We start from the raw sequence: 22,083 nt of genomic DNA on the forward strand, positions 1-22,083 counted from the left end.
CACAAACCAGTGCACCTGGCACCTACTACCATACCATTTTCAAAGGCAATTAAATCTGTTGTCTTGCCCATTCACCCTCTGAATGGCACACATACATGATCCATGTCTCAATTGTCTCGAGGTTTAGAAATCCTTCTTTAACCTGTCTCCTGTGGATTTAACGAGTGACAACAATAAGGGATCATAGCTTTCACCTGGATTCACCTGGTCAGTCTATATAATGAAAAGAGCAGGTGTTCTTAATATTTTGTATACTCAGTTTGGTAAATAAAAGTATTGGAGAAGTTATTCCATATTGGATAATATAGTTATTGCAGTGGTCTACACTTTCTGTGTGTAAATAAATGATAACCCAAAAGCTGTACAAAAAATCCTATTCTATAGTTAATCTTTGCAATGTCTTGAATTGGAAAAAACATATGGTCAAATACATTACTATGAATGAACATGGCAATTGTGGGACATAACGTTATTGAATTGTCTAGTATAATCAATGTAAGAGCAAGAGATTCCAGAATAATAGACTTGGAACTATGTCAGATACCAGTAGTGTGCTTTCAAGCACACTTACAAGGCAGTATGTCTGATTACACTAGTGCTCCTGCTGAAGCAAGCGCACCAATAACAGTAGTGTTCCTGTTTTAATCAAGCACACTAATAATTATAACGTATGTCAGATTGCAATAGTGAGATTTTTAACAAGCACACTAATTAATCTGTATCATCAGACAGTAGGACAATCTTATGAGATCTGTTGCATAATGCCAGGTTGACCTCACACAGAGAGCGTAAGTGGTCAAAACAACTGCTCCCTCTTTTTCTCACTATCTCTCTCTTACACACACGCACATGCACGCACACACACCATTGATACGCACACACACACACAGGAGAGGTCTGTATATCTAGGCCACTGGAGGTCCGATTAGACCCCTGGACCTGCTGGAATTTAGTTTTGATGGAGTTGTTTTTCCAGAGGTAACTAGGGGCTTCTGCAGAGACAACATCATGCCCTTGATCGGTGTACACATCATTGTTCCCACTGCAAAAACTGGTTGCAATGACGTCAAGACGTCGTGCCATTTCTTGCACGCTAGGTTATATATATTGTCACAGGACTGTACAAATCAAATCAAATTTTATTTGTCACATACACATGGTTAGCAGATGTTAATGCGAGTGTAGCGAAATGCTTGTGCTTCTAGTTCCGACAATGCAGTAATAACCAACAAGTAATCTAACTAACGATTCCAAAATTACTGTCTTATACACACAAGTGTAGGGGGATAAAGAATATGTAAATAAAGATATATGAATGAGGTGATGGTACCGAGCGGCATAGGCAAGATACAGTAGATGGTATCGAGTACAGTATATACATATGAGATGAGTATGTAAACAAGTGGCATAGTTAAAGTGGCTAGTGATACATGTATTACATAAAGATGCAGTAGATGATATAGAGTACAGTATATACGTATACATATGAGATGAATAATGTAGGGTATGTAAACATTATATTAGGTAGCATTGTTTAAAGTGGCTAGAGAGAAATTTTAAATCATTTCCCATCAATTCCCATTATTAAAGTGGCTGGAGTTGAGTCAGTGTGTTGGCAGCAGCCACTCAATGTTAGTGGTGGCTGTTTAACAGTCTGATGGCCTTGAGGTAGAAGCTGTTTTTCAGTCTCTCGGTCCCAGCTTTGATGCACCTGTACTGACCTCGCCTTCTGGATGATAGCGGGGTGAACAGGCAGTGGCTCGGGTGGTTGTTGTCCTTGATGATCCTTATGGCCTTCCTGTAACATCGGGTGGTGTATGTGTCATGGAGGGCAGGTAGTTTGACCCCAGTGATGCGTTGTGCAGACCTCACTACCCTCTGGAGAACCTTACGGTTGTGGGCGGAGCAGTTGCCGTACCAGGCGGTGATACAGCCCGCCAGGATGTTCTCGATTGTGCATCTGTAGAAGTTTGAGTGCTTTTGGTGACAAGCCAAATTTCTTCAGCCTCCTGAGGTTGAAGAGGCGCTGCTGCGCCTTCTTCACAATGCTGTCTGTGTGGGTGGACCAATTCAGTTTGTCTGTGATGTGTATGCCGAGGAACTTAAAACTTGCTACCCTCTCCACTACTGTTCCATCGATGTGGATAGGGGGGTGTTCCCTCTGCTGTTTCCTGAAGTCCACAATCATCTCCTTAGTTTTGTTGACGTTGAGTGTGAGGTTATTTTCCTGACACCACACTCCGAGGGCCCTCACCTCCTCCCTGTAGGCCGTCTCGTCGTTGTTGGTAATCAAGCCTACCACTGTTGTGTCGTCCGCAAACTTGATGATTGAGTTGGAGGCGTGTGTGGCCACGCAGTCGTGGGTGAACAGGGAGTACAGGAGAGGGCTCAGAACGCACCCTTGTGGGGCCCCAGTGTTGAGGATCAGCGGGGTGGAGATGTTGCCTACCCTTACCACCTGGGGGCGGCCCATCAGGAAGTCCAGTACCCAGTTGCACAGTGCGGGGTCGAGACCCAGGGTCTCGAGCTTGATGACGAGCTTGGAGGGTACTATGGTGTTAAATGCTGAGCTGTAGTCGATGAACAGCATTCTCACATAGGTATTCCTCTTGTCCAGATGGGTTAGGGCAGTGTGCAGTGTGGTTGAGATTGCATCGTCTGTAGACCTATTTGGGCGGTAAGCAAATTGGAGTGGGTCTAGGGTGTCAGGTAGGGTGGAGGTGATATGGTCCTTGACTAGTCTCTCAAAGCACTTCATGATGACGGAAGTGAGTGCTACGGGGCGGTAGTTGTTTAGCTCAGTTACCTTAGGTTTCTCGGGAACAGGAACAATGGTGGCTCTCTTGAAGCTTGTGGGAACAGCAGACTGGGATAGGGATTGATTGAATATGTCCGTAAACACACCAGCCAGCTGGTCTGCGCATGCTCTGAGGGCGCGGCTGGGGATGCCGGCTGGGCCTGCAGCCTTGCGAGGGTTAACACGTTTAAATGTTTTACTCACCTCGGCTGCAGTGAAGGAGAGGCCGCATGTTTTGGTTGCAGGCCGTGTCAGTGGCACTGTATTGTCCTCAAAGCGGGCAAAAAAGTGATTTAGTCTGCCTGGGAGCAAGACAACCTGTTCCGTGACGGGGCTGGTTTTCTTTTTGTAATCCGTGATTGACTGTAGACCCTGCCACATACCTCGTGTCTGAGCCATTGAATTGAGATTCTACTTTGTCTCTATACTGACGCTTAGCTTGTTTGATTGCCTTGCGGAGGGAATAGCTACACTGTTTGTATTCGGTCATGTTTCCGGTCACCTTGCCATCATTAAAAGCAGTGGTTCGCGCTTTCAGTTTCACGCGAATGCTGCCATCAATCTACAGTTTCTGGTTTGGGAATGTTTTAATCGTTGCTATGGGAACGACATCTTCAACGCACGTTCTAATGAACCCGCACACTGAATCAGCGTATTCGTCAATGTTGTTGTCTGACGCAATACGAAACATGAAACATATCCCAGTCCACGTGATGGAAGCAGTCTTGGAGTGTGGAATCAGATTGGTCGGACCAGCGTTGGACAGACCTCAGCGTGGGAGCTTCTTGTTTTAGTTTCTGTCTGTAGGCAGGGATCAACAAAATGGAGTCGTGGTCAGCTTTTCCAAAAGGAGGGCGGGGCAGGGCCTTATATGCATCGCAGAAGTTAGTATAGCAATGATCCAAGGTTTTGCCAGCCCTGGTTGCGCAATCGATATGCTGATACAATTTAGGGAGTCTTGTTTTCAGATTAGCCTTGTTAAAATCCCCAGCTACAATGAATGCAGCCGCAGGATGTGTGGATTCCAGTTTGCAAAGAGTCAAATAAAGTTCGTTCAGAGCCATTGATGTGTCTGCTTGGGAGGGAATATATTCGGCTGTGATTATAATCGAAGAGAATTCCCTTGGTAGATAATGCGGTCGACATTTGATTGTGAGGAATTCTAAATCAGGTGAACAGAAGGACTTGAGTTCCTGTATATTGTTGTGGCCACACCATGTCTCGTTAGCCATAAGGCATACGCCCCCCGCCCCTCTTCTTACCAGAAAGATGTTTGTTTCTGTCGGCGCGATGCGTGGAGAAACCAGCTGGCTGCACCAACTCCGATAGCGTCTCTCCAGTGAGCCATGTTTCCGTGAAGCAAAGAACGTTACAGTCTCTGATGTCCCTCTGGAATGCTACCCTTGCTCGGATTTCATCAACCTTGTTGTCAAGAGACTGGACATTGGCGAGAAGTATACTGGGGAGTGGTGCACGATGTGCCCGTTTCCGGAGCCTGACCAGAAGACCGCTTAGTTTCCCTCTTCTACGAAGTAGTTTTTTTGGGTCGCCGGCTGGGATCCATTCCGTTGTCCTGGGTGAAAGGCAGAACGCAGGATCCGCTTCGCGAAAGTCATATTCTTGGTCATACTGATGGTGAGTTGACGCTGCTCTTATTCAGTAGTTCTTCTCGACTGTATGTAATGAAACCTAAGATGACCTGGGGTACCAATGTAAGAAATAACATGTAAAAAAACAAAAAACTGCATAGTTTCCTAGGAACGAGAAGTGAGGCGGCCATCTCTGTCGGCGCCGGAAGTTTGAATGTAGAGTGCACCTGGTAAGGGAGTGCAGAAAGGCTTTTATCTACCATGTACAGTGCATTCCGAAAGTATTCAGACCCCTTTTTCTACATTTTGTTACGTTACAGCCTTATTCTAAAATAAATGTTAAATAAATGTTTTTCCTCATCAATCATCACACAATAACCCATAATGACAAAGCAAAAACAGGTTTTGAGAATTACATAAGTATTCAGACCTTTGCAATGACTTTTCAGACCTTTGCTATGCGCTGTATGTACTGTACATTGGGTAGTGCCAATAGTAGCAGTCTTGGCAGATTTAAATGTTGTTGATGTCTGTGAGAAAGAAGTCCCCTTGCTTTGTATGATGTTCCTGAGTCTACCTTTTAAAACAAATGTGTACTTGAGATTCTGCAGTCCCATCCTACTGGGCCAGTGGGTCCTAAGTTTTTATTTTTATTTTATTTTACCTTTATTTAACCAGGCAAATCAGTTAAGAACAAATTCTTATTTTCAATGACGGCCTAGGAACAGTGGGTTAACTGCCTGTTCAGGGGCAGAACAACAGATTTGTACCTTGTCAGCTCGGGGGTTTGAACTCGCAACCTTCAGGTTACTAGTCCAACACTCTAACCACTAGGCTACCCTGCCGCCCCAAGTTACTGCACACTGGTGAGTGTTGGAGGAGGGATTAGGAAGGTGTTGTCAAACAACCTTGAATCCCTCCCGTCACCATGGTTTCAGTCCAGACACATTGTGCCCTCTACTGGCCATGTCAGTATAGTATACAATAACAACGGTCCAGTGCTTAAGCAGGTGTTGGAGATGACATAGTATGTTAAGCAAAAGGAAAGAGAAGATTATGTGCACTGTTTAAGGATGCAACATTTCAACCTTCAAGCTGAGGTATGCAGGCTATCGGCATCCAATATTTTGTTGAAAAGAGCTAGATTGGAGAATGTAAGCTAGAGAAGGAAGGTAGAGACACGGAAGCTGATGATGTTACAGGTAGAGAGGTTAGTGTAGATCATGTTACAGGTAGAGAGGTTAGTGTAGATCATGTTACAGGTAGAGAGGTTAGTGTAGATCATGTTACAGGTAGAGAGGTTAGTGTAGATCATGTTACAGGTAGAGAGGTTAGTGTAGATTATGTTACTGGTAGAAAGGTTAGTGTAGATTATGTTACTGGTAGAAAGGTTAGTGTAGATTATGTTACTGGTAGAAAGGTTAGTGTAGATCATGTTACAGGTAGAGAGGTTAGTGTAGATCATGTTACAGGTAGAGGTTAGTGTAGATCATGTTACTTGTAGAGAGGTTGAAATGATCCCCCCTCAGAGATGTGAAAGATCTTCTTTGGGGGCCTGTTGTTGTGAGGGTTGTAGGGGTGAGGAATGTATACATACGCTTGTACCTTACTGTAATGTTCTGATTTGCTGGGGTCACTAGTGCCACCACATTATATGCAGGGTTGGCAGATTTGACCTATACACCTACTAAACTCTAGAGGTTTCCTCCCCTAGCAGCTTTTCAATGGTGTATGTTTGTGTTTCTATATCCCTTAGTATGAATTGTGTGGACTAAATGTTTGTATATTTGTTAGTGTGAAGCATACCTCTGTGTGGATTAAATGTATGTATGTATGTATGTATGTATGTATGTATGTATGTATGTATGTATGTATGTATGTATGTATGTATGTATGTATGTATGTATGTATGTATGTATGTATGTATGTATGTATGTATGTATGTATGTATGTATGTATGTATGTATGTATGTATGTATGTATGTATGTATGTATGTATGTATGTATGTATGTATGTATGTATGTATGTATGTATGTATGTATGTATGTATGTATGTATGTATGTATGTATGTATGTATGTATGTATGTATGTATGTGTGTGTGTGTGTGTGTGTGTGTGTGTTCCTATGCTTCACTGTGATTCTCTGTGTACCGAGTGACCACACAGCAGCAGCAGCTCCCCCTAAACCCTCCAGCAGCAATCCCATAATCACTCCCCTTTCACAACCCCAGTCGCTCGGCAACCGTCAAATAAACAGAGCATCGCCAGTGAGCGTCCTCGCGTGTGGAGCAGCTGACTGGCCAGTTAGCACTGGAACAGGAGAGTGACACCAGGGTGTCACAGAAGCCCTTATTTTAGCGGCGTGACAATCACCACGTTCTCTGAGTGCGTGTAAATGTCGGAACTCCCTATTAGCCACATAACTGGGCTGAATCTCTCTGCACACTGTCCAGAAAAGGGATTCCATAATGGATCCCTTCATCTTAGGGAAGGAATGAACGTCCACTACCCTGGAACTCTGAGGCTGAATACTTGCTCCATATCTAGATACAAATGCTTGCCAGATTACAGTGTATTTGTATTTCCAAATTCAGGCAGTGTTTTCACTCTCTGTTAATTGCTAACTTGTGATGGGCAAACTGAAAGCATAAAGAACAGCATCGTAGGACCTTAGAAATGCTCGTGTGTTGTGAGAAAGGCCCATACTCAGCCACATTGTGAGAAAGGCCCATTCTCAGCCACATTGTGAGAAAGGCCCATTCTCAGCCACATTGTGAGAAAGGCCCATTCTCAGCCACATTGTGAGAAAGGCCCATTCTCAGCCACATTGTGAGAAAGGCCCATTCTCAGCCACATTGCGAGACGTGCTTTAAAGAACAGATGGAGGACAATGTTTAGTTGTGAATGTGTAATTATGTTGGGATTGTGAGTATGGGTGCAAGTCACTTAAGTATGTTAGTACACCCCTCAATCATTCAGATTTGCTATATGGATTGTGGGCTGCTGAGCTGAGAAACATGCTGTCACACATACATGACAATATGTGTGTGTGGTCAATTTGTTTTGTGGTTAGCCATTCTGTTTGATTGTGTAAGAAACATTGGTGGCCTGTCCATGAACCAGACAGTAGATGTGTGGCAGCACTGGCTGGCTTCATTCTGATGTAATACTGAGCTCTAGTTATGGAATTGTGGGAACCCTACCCTTATAGTTGCCCTGGATAGGGCTGAGCGATATGGCCAAAATATCATATCACTGTGTTTAAAAAAATTGGACGGAATGACTGTATTTAACAGTATACTAAAAGTTCTAAATTTGCTATACGAGTAGTGTGTGACCTTATGGTGGCAAAACACATTCTAAGTGATTTCAATTGGTCTTTCTCCATTCTGATTGTTTTATAGTGTTCAATTCAACTTTTTTTCAGCATTTCATCTATTTCTGCATTTCCTGCACTCATTTTAGATTATTTCGACACTGCCATGTGCGGGTGAAAAATATGGGCAAGCAATCTAGGCCATACATTATTTATTTATTAACAGTGGTTAGACTACTGACCATTCTCCCTTCTCATTACGGATATCAAGTTATTTGACTTACAAGGAGAGCTTAGTGTTGGTTGCCGTGGAGAGAGGTTTTGACAGGTGTTTGTGCTCATTGGAGATTGGCTAATCACCCTATAATCACCCTATAGGGGAGGGCTCAGGCCAGGGACTTTAACAGTTTGCAACTCTTTTGCTTATAGCACAATCCATAGTTATACTCTGTTGTTGTGAAGTTGACATATAGTGATGGAGAGAAGGATCTTCCTCTGGTGCAGATCTGGACAGGTTAAATCAAGAGCAGCTAAAGTTTTAGAAAGCCAACAGACTCAGGTATGGTACAGTCCCTGAACCCAGGTATGGTACAGTCCCTGAACCCAGGTATGGTACAGTCCCTGAACCCAGGTATGGTACAGTCCCTGAACCCAGGTATGGTACAGTCCCTGAACCCAGGTATGGTACAGTCCCTGCACCCAGGTATGGTACAGTCCCTGCACCCAGGTATGGTACAGTCCCTGAACCCAGGTATGGTACAGTCCCTGAACCCAGGTATGGTACAGTCCCTGAACCCAGGTATGGTACAGTCCCTGAACCCAGGTATGGTACAGTCCTTGAACCCAGGTATGGTACAGTCCCTGAACCCAGGTATGGTACAGTCCTTGAACCCAGGTATGGTACAGTCCTTGAACCCAGGTATGGTACAGTCCCTGAACCCAGGTATGGTACAGTCCCTGAACCCAGGTATGGTACAGTCCCTGAACCCAGGTATGGTACAGTCCCTGAACCCAGGTATGGTACAGTCCCTGAACCCAGGTATGGTACAGTCCCTGAACCCAGGTATGGTACAGTCCCTGAACCCAGGTATGGTACAGTCCCTGAACCCAGGTATGGTACAGTCCCTGAACCCAGGTATGGTACAGTCCCTGAACCCAGGTATGGTACAGTCCCTGAACCCAGGTATGGTACAGTCCCTGAACCCAGGTGTGGTACAGTCCTTGAACTCAGGTGTGGTACAGTCCTTGAACACAGTTCTGGTACAGACCTCACATAGTCATTTTGTCCTTAGTATGTTGCCATATTCTGCATTAATATGCAAGTTCAGCAGGTTCTCACTTCAAACCAAGCTGCATTAGAGGTAGCTTTGACAGACAGGTAGGTCATTTCCACACATGGCTCCCACTCTGTAAATTCTTGTGTGTTTTATTAAGAGGGTGTCAACAGGTGAGTAATTAGCATGGACTAGACTGATCTGGATTCTGTCCAGAAACACAAGTTGACCTTCAGCAGCCAGCAGATGAGGTTTTCATAGAATCCGGCAGAATTTAACTCCCCCACCCCCCACCCATTTATGAATGTATTGAACTATTATGTACATGTTTTCCCATGAGCCCCCAGTGCTGCAGGGTTAGTACTGGAGTGTGATAAAGTAAGGGACCTATACTGTGAGTAAGGACTATAATGGTAAATGTCATGGCTTGAAGCCATGTTGCAAGACAAGTGATAACAACATACACACACACACACACACACACCCCAACACACATTTTGATCTGCTGAATGTGTACCAGCAGTACATGAAAGGATTCCGAGCTAAATGTCCAAGCGGTCAAGCAAAGTCAAGGACATTTCTCACAACCTCTTTCCATCTTGTTTGCTACAGTGCCTTGCGAAAGTATTCGGCCCCCTTGAACTTTGCGACCTTTTGCCACATTTCAGGCTTCAAACATAAAGATATAAAACTGTATTTTTTTGTGAAGAATCAACAACAAGTGGAACACAATCATGAAGTGGAACGACATTTATTGGATATTTCAAACTTTTTTAACAAATCAAAAACGGAAAAATCGGGCGTGCAAAATTATTCAGCCCCTTTACTTTCAGTGCAGCAAACTCTCTCCAGAAGTTCAGTGAGGATCTCTGAATGATCCAATGTTGACCTAAATGACTAATGATGATAAATACAATCCACCTGTGTGTAATCAAGTCTCCGTATAAATGCACCTGCACTGTGATAGTCTCAGAGGTCCGTTAAAAGCGCAGAAAGCATCATGAAGAACAAGGAACACACCAGGCAGGTCCGAGATACTCTTGTGAAGAAGTTTAAAGCCGGATTTGGATACAAAAAGATTTCCCAAGCTTTAAACATCCCAAGGAGCACTGTGCAAGCAATAATATTGAAATGGAAGGAGTATCAGACCACTGCAAATCTACCAAGACCTGGCCGTCCCTCTAAACTTTCGGCTCATACAAGGAGAAGACTGATCAGAGATGCAGCCAAGAGGCCCATGATCACTCTGGATGAACTGCAGAGATCTACAGCTGAGGTGGGAGACTCTGTCCATAGGACAACAATCAGTCATATATTGCACAAATCTGGCCTTTATGGAAGAGTGGCAAGAAGAAAGCCATTTCTTAAAGATATCCATAAAAAGTGTTGTTTAAAGTTTGCCACAAGCCACCTGGGAGACACACCAAACATGTGGAAGAAGGTGCTCTGGTCAGATGAAACCAAAATTGAACTTTTTGGCAACAATTCAAAACGTTATGTTTGGTGTAAAAGCAACACAGCTCATCACCTTGAACACACCATCCCCACTGTCAAACATGGTGGTGGCAGCATCATGGTTTGGGCCTGCTTTTCTTCAGCAGGGACAGGGAAGATGGTTAAAATTGATGGGAAGATGGATGGAGCCAAATACAGGATCATTCTGGAAGAAAACCTGATGGAGTCTGCAAAAGACCTGAGACTGGGACAGAGATTTGTCTTCCAACAAGACAATGATCCAAAACATAAGGCAAAATCTACAATGGAATGGTTCATAAATAAACATATCCAGGTGTTAGAATGGCCAAGTCAAAGTCCAGACCTGAATCCAATCTAGAATCTGTGGAAAGAACTGAAAACTGCTGTTCACAAATGCTCTCCATCCAACCTCACTGAGCTCGAGCTGTTTTGCATGGATTAATGGGAAAGAATTTCAGTCTCTCGATGTGCAAAACTAATAGAGACATACCCCAAGCAACTTACAGCTGTAATCGCAGCAAAAGGTAGCACTACAAAGTATTAACTTAAGGGGGCTGAATAATTTTGCACGCCCAATTTTTCAGTTTTTGATTTGTTAAAAAAGTTACATATCCAATAAATGTCGTTCATGATTGTGTCCCACTTGTTGTTGATTCTTCACAAAAAAATACAGTTTTATATCTTTATGTTTGAAGCCTGAAATGTGGCAAAAGGTCGCAAAGTTCAAGGGGGCCGAATACTTTCGCAAGGCACTATCTCTCTGCCCCACTGTCTCTGCCCTTCTCTCTTTCTTTGTCTTTCTCTCTTTCCCTCCCTCACACAACCTCTATATTGTTCTCTCCCTCTCTCCCCTCTCTCTCTCCCCCTCTCACCCTTCTCTCTTTGGCCTGTACTCCTGATTGCATTTCGGTTTAAAAAAAAGAAAGTCAAAGATTTTTGGGAGGGATTAGTTCAACCCCGCTCACAAGAAGAATAAAAAAATCGGACTTAAATAAGGTTGTTTGGAGATTTACTGGCACATTAGTGCCCCTCTAAACAGAAAATAACAGGGCAGGGATATGATAAATATGAGAGGAGATACATCAGAGCCTATTTAATTAGTTTTATAGAAGCCAAACACTGCCGTCTGAAGAAGAGTCGAGCCATTTTTACTTTGTCACAGTTTTCTGGGGTTGCAATGGTCATCAATGGGGGGATGGAGGGGGCATTTGGCAATTTAAGTTTGGTTTCAGTAGGTTATTCCTGATCTCTTTGTCGTCAACATTAATTATGGACTTTGGCTCCCAGGTAGGAGGTGTAAAGAGCTTTGTGGAATTATAGTGTTATAATGTTAGTGTTGATTTGTTGTTGCTTTTTAATTCTCTTTTGTGACTTCATTAGCCCCATGGTGTTTACAATACAACTGACTCTGTGTGGTCGCAGCTGAACTGTGGAGTTTTCCAGGACGACAACTGCGTTGACGAAACAATCTGCTCTCCCTCTCACACGCGCCCCTGCTCCAGCCAGTGTTCAGTTGAGCGTAGACTTCCCAAAGAAAGAAATATCACCACTCTCAAAAAAGACTGCTCCCTACACACAAACCAACTCAAGCTTACCTCAGATAGTCTTTAGCATATCAGGGGCTGAGAAAAGAACAGTAGCTCTGAGGCCTTGTGCTGCTCATCCATGCAGAAGGCAGAATGCTCTTCCATGCAGAAGGCAGGATGCTCTTCCATGCAGAAGGCAGGATGCTCTTCCATGCAGAAGGCAGGATGCTCTTCCATGCAGAAGGCAGGATGCTCTTCCATGCAGAAGGCAGGATGCTCTTCCATGCAGAAGGCAGGATGCTCTTCCATGCAGAAGGCAGGATGCTCTTCCATGCAGAAGGCAGGATGCTCTTCCCCACAAAAAAATGTCTCCAAAGCTTTGGGTTTTTACAAAAGTGCTATTAATGATGGTCTCCCTGAACAAGATTGGTAGCCTTGTTCAAGTTTAAAATCCTCAGGACCAACCAGGCTTTACCTATGACTAGCCAGGTAGTTCCCAGCACACTTTTCCCTTCTCATACTAACCTGTGGTCTGTAACTTACAGGTACTGATGCGTGTCCCTGGGGCATCGGCTTAGTCCATGCATTAGTGTGTGTGAGTGTGTGTCTTTGACCCTTGAATGAAAAATATTACGTATCAGTGAACATTCATAATATTGTCCCTCCTGATAGTAGAAATCAACAGAGGCACTTCTGTAATAAAACCATGTTATATTGTCAGATACCTGCTATCAACCCTATCACATGCTAAATAAACACTACGCAGGGAAGTTGTGTGAGAGAGATGGAGAGTTCTATAAGAACAGGAGAGCTTGAGCGGCGGGCGGGGGGGTTGTCAGGGCTTTGCTCAGAGCCAATGGCTGTCAGAGGTAAAGAGTGTGTGTGTGTGTGTGAGGGAGCGGGTTTCGTTTCCTTTTACAGCCTCTCTGTGATGCAGCCTCTTTTAAAGGAACACCAGCCACACAGCTGTACATGACAGTCTACGGCAGCAGGGACTCTGTTGCTGTTGGACGCCTCAGTGGATCAGAGCGTTCAAACATTCAAAGAGAGGGAGGTAGAGAGAGAGAGAGCTGCAGGGAAAGGACAGAACAGGTTCTCTTGGGAAGTGCATTTAAGAAGAATAGCCGATTCAGAGCTGAAGGAGATTTATATGAGACCAGCTCTCCTCTGGGGGTTAAGCTTTCAGCCTGCTTGATTTCTTTCCTACTGTGTTTCTACTGTGAACTATCTAGCTGGCTCTAATCTCCAGTCTCTCCACGCTGTCTATATTGGAGAGAACCCCTGGGATCATCTACTTGGATTGACGGTCACTACTCAGTATTGTCCTTGGATCAGTTTGGCAGGGCTCCTAAAGGAGAAGATTGACCCAGCTTGTTTCAAGTGCGGATTCTGCAAGGTGAACATTGATGCTTGAATCGGGTCTTGTTCAGGCTTGATTGAATCATATCTCGTATTTAGTTGGCTATGTACTATTTGGGTTTATACACTATACTTGTGTCCCATCGTGCCCCATGAAGCGATTCGGGAGCCTGAGGGCGAGCAACAAGAAGAAGGAGCCGGACAGACGGACAGGGAGGAGGCAGTCCGAGCCCCATGACCTCTTGGGAAACAGTAAGCGGGCAGCATTTGTATGCACACTAATACAAATGTGTACTTAAAGAGTTACAGTAGATGTGATTTAAAAGCGTAGGTTTGTACATTTAATGCCAAAACTGTGGCAAGTCTTCAGAAAAGCTCAGTGAGTAACTGTGTGGGAGTGAGTGTGATAGTTTGCTTGGATCTAACATAAAGTCCACTGTCTTCTCAAGGAGCTGGCTTGATGAACTGAAGCTTCAGGATGCTTATGATGTTGTAATGTCACCAGGGTGTTGATAGCATGAAAAGCCAGAGAAAGATAGTTTCTATTGAGAGGAAGAAAATGCCAGTGAAACAACTAAAGCATTTCAGTTCTCTTTCTGTAACATAAGGGAAGATTTTTAAAATTTATTATGACAAAAATTTGAAAAACGCATTCATGGGCCTGATCTCAGCTTGGGGTAGTGCACTCTCACTGTGGGCCACGCTGGCTGGATAGCTAATTTCCTAGAGTGCCTGCAGTTCATTCTTTGGATTGATACTGAGCTCTCTTACATCCTTTCACCGCGAGGAAAGGATATGCTCCTTCCACATACACACACTTATTTTTGCCATCAGGGAGTGGAAGATGGTTCCATTGTAAACTAAATCCAGCCATTTACGTAATCACCATGGCTACTGTCAGTGAATGAGAATGGAGTGACAGATTGAAGTGAAGGCCTGAGATTACAGGAATACTTCTGGGGATGGCCAAGATGTAAAGCCACATTTAGACTGCAGAGACAGTTGCTATTTTGCATTATTGACGTTATGCTTAGGATTTTTTTTATTCACATTTAAAAATGGAATTAGGTGTTCCTCATTTTTTGGAGTACAAATGAGAAATATAAATAAAATGAACAGAGCAATACAGCATAGGTTTGAAAGTCTGACATGGAAAACATTTGATTAATAAAGATACTACTGTTTCCTCATTAGCTGCCTTGAAATTACTCGACAGCTCTGAAGTTCTTAAAACGCCATGACGATCACCTCAAAGTCTGTAAATAATGTCAAATACGTTTCCTGGTAGATGTGAGGGGTGTCATGTAGTCTTGTCATCTATGCGCTTTCAAATTGCAACCCCAACAAGTGATAAACACAGAGAGCTTTTAAATAACCTTTTGGTTTAACTTCACTTATCGAAGGGCTGACATTTGAACATTTCTTGGCAACACTCCATCTAGTAACAAAACGTGTGTTCATTAGGCACCAAACAGAAGAAAACAGAGTAAAACAGCAAGGAACAACCTGGACCTGGAATTGCTTGTTATTTACAGTAGTTCAGCATCACTGATTATTTATTTACTGCCTGTAGTTTTGTATTTTCCAATAGAGGATGATCATTTAAGGTGAGAGGGAAATGTTTGAATACATGAGCTTTGACTGTCCATTTTTTACATTTTACTAGGCAAGTCAGTTAAGAACAAATTCTTATTTTCAATGACGGCCTAGGAACAGTGGGTTAACTGCCTGTTCAGGGGCAGAACGACAGATTTGTACCTTGTCAGCTCGGGGATTTGAACTTGCAACCTTTCAGTTACTAGTACAACGCTCTAACCACTAGGCTACCCTGCCGCCCCAATACTTTGGGTGGGGTTATTGTCTGTTTGTTTTTACAGATTGTATTTAGATTGAAATCTGCATTTGATCCAAACTGGCAACCGGGTGTTTGCAGAGAAATTCAAAACTGTATTAGCACTGTGCTACGACAGAATGTTTGAATTCAGGGTTTCGTTTGAAATGGAGGAATGCAGTTGTTTTCTGACGTCATTAGGTGGCACTGTTGGCTTCCTTTAGAATTCAAACCTCTTCCTTTTTCAGATGAAGAATCAACAACAGTGAATACATCTTTTGTTGTGTTTTACCAAAATCTATGCGAACGATTACAGTTTATCCCAAGTATATTGGTGCAGGCCTATGAAAAAGAGTACTGATCGTTGTTTAGTATAATGTGGTCAGGGTATTTGCACACTATAAAACTGCACCTCTCCTGTCTGGCTGTTGTGTGCAAAGCTCTTTGAGGAATGACATTGGAGGACATAGCAAGTCAGACTCTTACCGTTATGAAAACATAGTGCCATTGATTGATTAGTCAATCAATCAATTTATTGTTCACCTCCCTACTTATGATCACACAATTAAAGTCATTATACAGTTGTTATGTAAATTCTTGTAGGGGCTGGAAAGGTCATAGTTTGTTGCCCCCGCTAGCCATTGAATGTGGTTAGAGGCTTTCTTCATTATCCAAATGATTAATGTCTAGCTCTAGGTAGAGTCGAACCAGTAACACTTCTAATACTGTAGGTCTGAATGGGTGACCAGTGACCACTCATCCAAATGATTGAATGTCAAGAATAAGTCAGCAGTATTTCTCCCTTATAAAACACTGGAGGTGTCACATGGCCGTGTGTGTGTGTGTGTGTGTAAAGTGTAAATCTAACCATCCTATTCGGTTCTGTTTTGGTTAATGCTCCCCCGCCCACCCTGAAATGAATGGTGGTACACCCTGCTGAATGCGCTCGCCTCTGTCACCTTACATGACACTGTCGCAGATGGAAACTCCCCAATAGTGCCCTCTCTCTCACTCTCATACATACACTCTGTTACCATGGTTCTCACACCATGACATCCCATGATTCAACTTGTTGATTATATGGCACTGTGATCTAATGAAACCCAGGGGTTGTTTGACTTCTAAGTCATTAGGATTTTTGTTAAGATTAGCAGGGATGTGCAGACCACCCACACATCCCTGCTAATCCAAATGGATTGTGAGCTGTCAAATAACTAAATTATTGTCTCTTTCAGTTAGTTTGTACTGTGCCATTTTATTTTATCAGCTGGCGAGTGCGTCAGCCAATGAGTTCAACAACATTTTGAATGCATTGAAATGAGTTATTATACACCCGTCCAATGTCAAGTGTATGGTAACAAAAGGAGACTTTTGGTAGACAGGGGTTGAGTGTTTTTTTTTGTCATAAGCAGAGGCCATTTTAGCATGTAAATCTTAGTCGGGCAAAAACAATCTATGTGGGATGCATGCCAGCAAAGCCACTACTCAACACTAAATAATACATTCATTGCACTATACCGGTCACAAACTGTTAGGGCCTACATAAAGCTGTCCCAACAGCAGAGTTCCAACACCCTACCACTGCTACACCTGGCTATCAGCGGAGCCTTGTCTGGCAGCGAAACAGTTCATTCAGCCTCAATTACTGCCTTTTAAAAAGTCATAGCTGATATGGTTGACTTGCTTAATCAAATGTGGTTTTTACTGACAATTGAAATGTACAAACTATGGCATAAGGGGACGACAAGCGGATAAGATGCAATCTGTAATTTTGATTAAGACATTAAGAGCGAGCTAGGACGGACGTAGTCAATATAACTATTTGTTCAACACTTTTGTTCTTACAGTGTTATCCCTGTACACCAAGTCAGAACTGTAGGATAAATAAAGGGGTCATATAAGCAGACAATGAAAGCTCTTACAATATTCAATGATTACTTTAGTCAAAAATAGGTTATAGGCTACATGTGCACCAACAAGTCAAAACAGTAGTCAAAATTAAGAGGTGAAAATAGACCAAATTATTAGGGTGAGGCACATGAGCTACTAACAGCTTACCACACAACATACAGTGGGGAGAACAAGTACTTGATAACCTGCAAAATTGGCAGTGTTTCCTACTTACAAATCATGTAGAAGTCTAATTTTTATCATACACTTCAATTGTGAGAGACAATCTAAAACCAAAATCCAGAAAATCACATTTTATGAATTTTAAGTAATTAATTTGCATTTTATTGCATGACATCATTATTTGATACATCAGAAAAGCAGAACTTAATATTTGTTACAGAAACCTTTGTTTGCAATTACAGAGATCATACGTTTCCTGTAGTTCTTGACCAGGTTTGCACACACTGCAGAGCATCTCTTTATTACGGACAGACCTCTCCCCATCTTTACAATCATTGAATCTATATGTTTTGACCATGACAGTTTACAATCTAAGGTAACGCCAAGTAATTTAGTCTCCTCAACTTGTTCAACAGCCCACCATTCATTACCAGAGTCAGCTGAGTTCTAGAATTTGTACCAAATACAATGCTCTTAGTTTTAGAGATGTTCAAGACCAGTTTATTACTGGCCACCCATTCCAAACCAGACTGCAACTCTTTGTTAAGGATTTCAGTGACTTCATTAGCTGTGGTTGCTGATGCATATATGGTTGAATCATCAGCATACATGGACACACTTGCTTTGTTTAATGCCAATGGCAGGTCATTGGTGAAAAAAAAGAGTAGAGGGCCTAGAGAGCTGCCCTGCGGTACACCACACTTTTCACTTGAACAGAAAGGTGGTGTGGTGGTCCTTTGGGGGCAAATTTTGTCATCAAAGTCTGCAATTCTCTGGATTTATGGTTCTTTCAAGACAACTGGTCGAATCATGATGACGTTAGTGATCTTCAGGTCGCAGCTCAAGAAAGAGGCCCGAGTTCCGGATTTACAATTCCGAGTTGGATGAAAGTTCAAAATGTATTTTCCCAGTCGTAGCTATTTTTCCCCGAGTTCCCAGTTGTCTTGAATTCACTAGTCAGATTTTGTAGTTCAGAGTTAAGTTGTTTTGAACGGGGCACAAATCATGCTTTATTGACAGCATGGCCAATGTCGAATGTTTATAATTTTAAACTAGGAAAAGAGACCCTTCATCATAGACTTGGTACCACACAGCCACTCCACTGAATAGCAGGCTAATAACTGCTTTGCAATGTTTGCAGGTAGCCACTGATTCCTTCCAAACCACTCATTGTTGAATTTGAGATTTCCAACTTGTTGTGTAATGTTTATGTCCAATGGCTGATGAGCACTGATACGTTTTATCTATATTTTCTCTTCATTATTTATCTTCATATGACAAGGATTAAAAAGGATTTGCCAGTAGATTGTCGACTTGATTCATGATGATGACTGATAGCTAAGATTTTGAAAGTGTGATGATCAGTCCAATCAAAGCTACTGTAGATATACCGTGATTTGATGTAATTTTTATCTGTGGCCAATTATCTTGAGCCTTCTTGGAAGGGCACTTCTAATGTAACTCTATGGCAGCACCCAAGGGGCTATGATTTTCGAGGTGTACCCTTGGACTTGGTGGTGACGTCGTGTACTCATGAGTGACAGAACACTGAGCCAATCACGGCACATTTCTCCATATTTTCTGCTGGCTTGCCCCACCACCACAGAAAGCGCTGAGCTAGGCTGAAACTCCTGCATTGGAGCTGCCTTACTCAAGAAAATAAAAAAAAGAGACCATGTTTCTAGCAGCTTTATTAACTCAATGATATATATTTTTTACATTGTTTGCAAACTGATGTGACATGAATGAATGCCAAAATAACATGCAAAACAGGCAACCCCCCCCAAATGACAGGTCACCATTGGTCATGAGTGTTACTTAAAGGCAAATTATGCTGAAATGGAAAGCAATTTTTTTGTTCAAGTGAGTAATTCCAGCTCCTTAATTGCCAGTGAAGAAGACTCTTGAAACCAGCCCTTTAAAGTGCCATTTGAAGTGTGTAAGGTGCTCTGTAGTAGAGTTCAATTGGTGCCACTGCTATTCACGTGAATTAACTGTTCATTTGTTTTAACATGTTTATAATATATTTAATAGTGTGTTTATAATTCTATCATAGTGTGATTATTTAGTCCAACTGCTTTATTCACAAGAATGTCCAATTCCACATCAAACAAATACAGTCCATAACCAATAAGGTAAAGATGCATGTAATTTATTGGCATCATAACCTTCTTGTGACATCTTGTTGTTATGATGCCCACAGATACTACAGTGACATAGGGACATGAATGCAAATATAAAACCTGAGTGAGATGGAGGTAGGGATGTTGACAGACAGAGAGACATGGGGGGCAGCAAGCTGTCGTTTCTGTCAGACAAGCCAGACACATGCTGTGAGAGTGTGAGGCTAGCAGATGTTTCATAGATCACACAACCATGGCGAGAAGAATTCCATATTAGTCGACACATGGAAACCATCATGGCGCAGTAAACAATATTACCTATATTTCCAGTGGTTGCCTTGCTGCATAGCAGACAAGCTGTAATTTCAACTGTGCAATTAACCTTTCTTGTAATTGCCCAGGTGATGGAACATGTAGGCCAGCACACATTATTAAAAAAGACAGACAAAAGGCCAAATTAGTAAGAATCCACACCCTTTTTCCAATTTTCACCTAAAATGACATACCCAAATCTAACTGCCTGTAGCTCAGGACCAAAAGCAAGGATATGCATATTCTTGATACCATTTGAAAGGACCACTTTGAAGTTTGTGGAAATGTGAAATGAATGTAGGAGAATATAACACATTAGATCTGGTAAAAGATAATACAAAGAAAAAAACCTACCATTGTTTTTGTAATTTGTACCATCTTTGAAATGCAAGAGAAAAGCCATAATGTATTATTCCAATTTAAAAAATTATATAAAAATCAAACTTTCATTAAATCACACATGTAAGATATTCAATTAAAGCTACACTCGTTGTGAATCCAGCCAACATGTCAGATTTTTTAAAGATTTTCGGCGAAAGCATAATAAGCTATTATCTGATGATAGCACAATGTCAACAGATAGAGTAGCATATTTCAACCCTGCAGGCGCTACACAAAACACTGAAATAAAATATAAAACATGCATTACCTTTGACAAGCTTCTTTTGTTGGCACTCCAATATGTCCCATAAACATCACAATTGGTCCTTTTGTTCGATCAATTCCGTCCATATATATCCAAATGACCATTTATTTGACGCGTTTGATCCAGAAAAAAACTGTTTCCAAAAAACGCAACGTCACTACAAAATATTTCAAAACTTGCCTATAAACTTCGCCAAAATATTTCAAACTACTTTTGTAATACAACTTTAGGTATTTTAACGTTAATAATCGATCAAATTGTAGACGGGGCAATCTGTTTTCAATACAGGAAGTTAACAAACCATGTTCCTTTTTTACGTCTTGCGCAACTCTCAATAGTGTAACGTTGTTCCTGGATGTGCTTCTTCTTCGTTGCACAAATTAATAACCTCAACCAAATTCCAAAGACTGGTGACATCCAGTGGAAGCGGTCGGAACTGAAAACAGGTTCCTAAGAAATATCCCTTGGCAATGACAAGTCAGGGAACAGTCAGAGGCAAAAAAAGAAAAAATAATTCTGAACAGTTAGTCCTCAGGGTTGCCTGCTACATAAGTTCTGTTATACTCAGACATGATTCAAACAGGTTTAGAAACTTCAGTGTTTTCTATCCACGTCTACTAATAATATGCATATCTTATATTCCTGGCATGAGTAGCAGGAAGTTGAAATTAGGCACGCTATTTATCCAAAAGTGAAAATGCTGCCCCCTATACCTTAACCTTTTAATACACCACAAGGAGTTTTCATTTACATGATTCAGGCAGTTTCTGCAAAACTCTTTGAAATCGTTACACTCCTGCCTTTATGGAGAAGTCTATTATGACTTTTAGAGTAATCTAAAATATCATTAGTTAGATAGCTAAAATGGTGTCTCCCTCCCTCCACCCCCTCTCCCTGCATCCCTCTCCTCTCCTCCACAGCCTAATGACTTTAAAGGGAACCTGTCCTGTTTCTCTTGCAGTTGTGTGTAGCACCCACCGAGAGACAGAGAGAATGGATTGCTTGGTGTAGGACAATGTGATGTCCGGTCTGCTGTGTTAAAGGGAGTTTAATGCCTTACTGCTCACCAATGGAGTTTACTACTAATGTATTCTCCATAGAGCTCCGACAGCTCTGGGAATCAATCTCTAGGGTTACAGCAAATGTTTTGAAAGCTAATGGCATGGTGTAACAGATGTGAAATGGCTAGCTAGCTAGCGGTGTTCGCGCTAAATAGCGTTTCAATTGGTGACGTCACTTGCTCTGAGACCTTGAAGTAGTAGTTCCCCTTGCTCTGCAAGGGCCGCGGCTTTTGTGGAGCGATGGGTAACGATTCTCCGTGGGTGTCAGTTGTTGATGTGTGCAGAGGGTCCCTGGTTCGTGCCCAGGTATGGGCGAGGGGACGGTCTAAAGTTATACTGTTACAATGTCTTAAATAGTATGTAGGAAACTGTAGGAAATTACACCTTTATTTATTAATTGACGCAAGATCATCCGACACACACAATCACTTACAGGTTTCACTTTAGACCTCATTGTAATGCCGTTCACGTCTTCTGCTGGGGAGGACTACATTACACCCTACAGAACCTACCCGTATATCACCCTACAGAACCTACCCATATTTCACCCTACAGAACCTACCCATATTTCACCCTACAGAACCTACCCGTATTTCACCCTACAGTAACTAACTGTATTCTGTGCACTCTGAAACACATATTTCATTGTGAATTTGGTCAGGTCGTCAAAGTTACATATTGCTGCTTTAAAATGTCAT

The 22,083-nt window shown here is 42.3% G+C and overlaps 1 protein-coding gene across 4 annotated transcripts in view; it reads left to right on the top strand.

The window, feature by feature from the left end:
• Window positions 1-22,083, top strand: part of LOC124039596 (5'-AMP-activated protein kinase subunit gamma-2-like) — a 111,878-nt gene that overhangs the window by 42,619 nt on the left and 47,176 nt on the right. Inside the window, exon 1 of one of the 4 annotated variants that reach the window (XM_046355745.1) lies at window positions 12,997-13,591. The exons of the other annotated variants lie outside the window; for them this stretch is intronic. Coding sequence (XP_046211701.1) covers window positions 13,492-13,591 — 100 coding nt within the window. The 5' untranslated portion in view covers window positions 12,997-13,491. Of the gene's footprint in view, window positions 1-12,996; window positions 13,592-22,083 lie in introns of those variants that run through there. 4 annotated transcript variants of the gene reach the window in all.

Source organism: Oncorhynchus gorbuscha, linkage group LG07 (genome assembly GCF_021184085.1).
Source record: "Oncorhynchus gorbuscha isolate QuinsamMale2020 ecotype Even-year linkage group LG07, OgorEven_v1.0, whole genome shotgun sequence".
NCBI classification, from domain to species: Eukaryota; Metazoa; Chordata; class Actinopteri; order Salmoniformes; family Salmonidae; genus Oncorhynchus; species Oncorhynchus gorbuscha.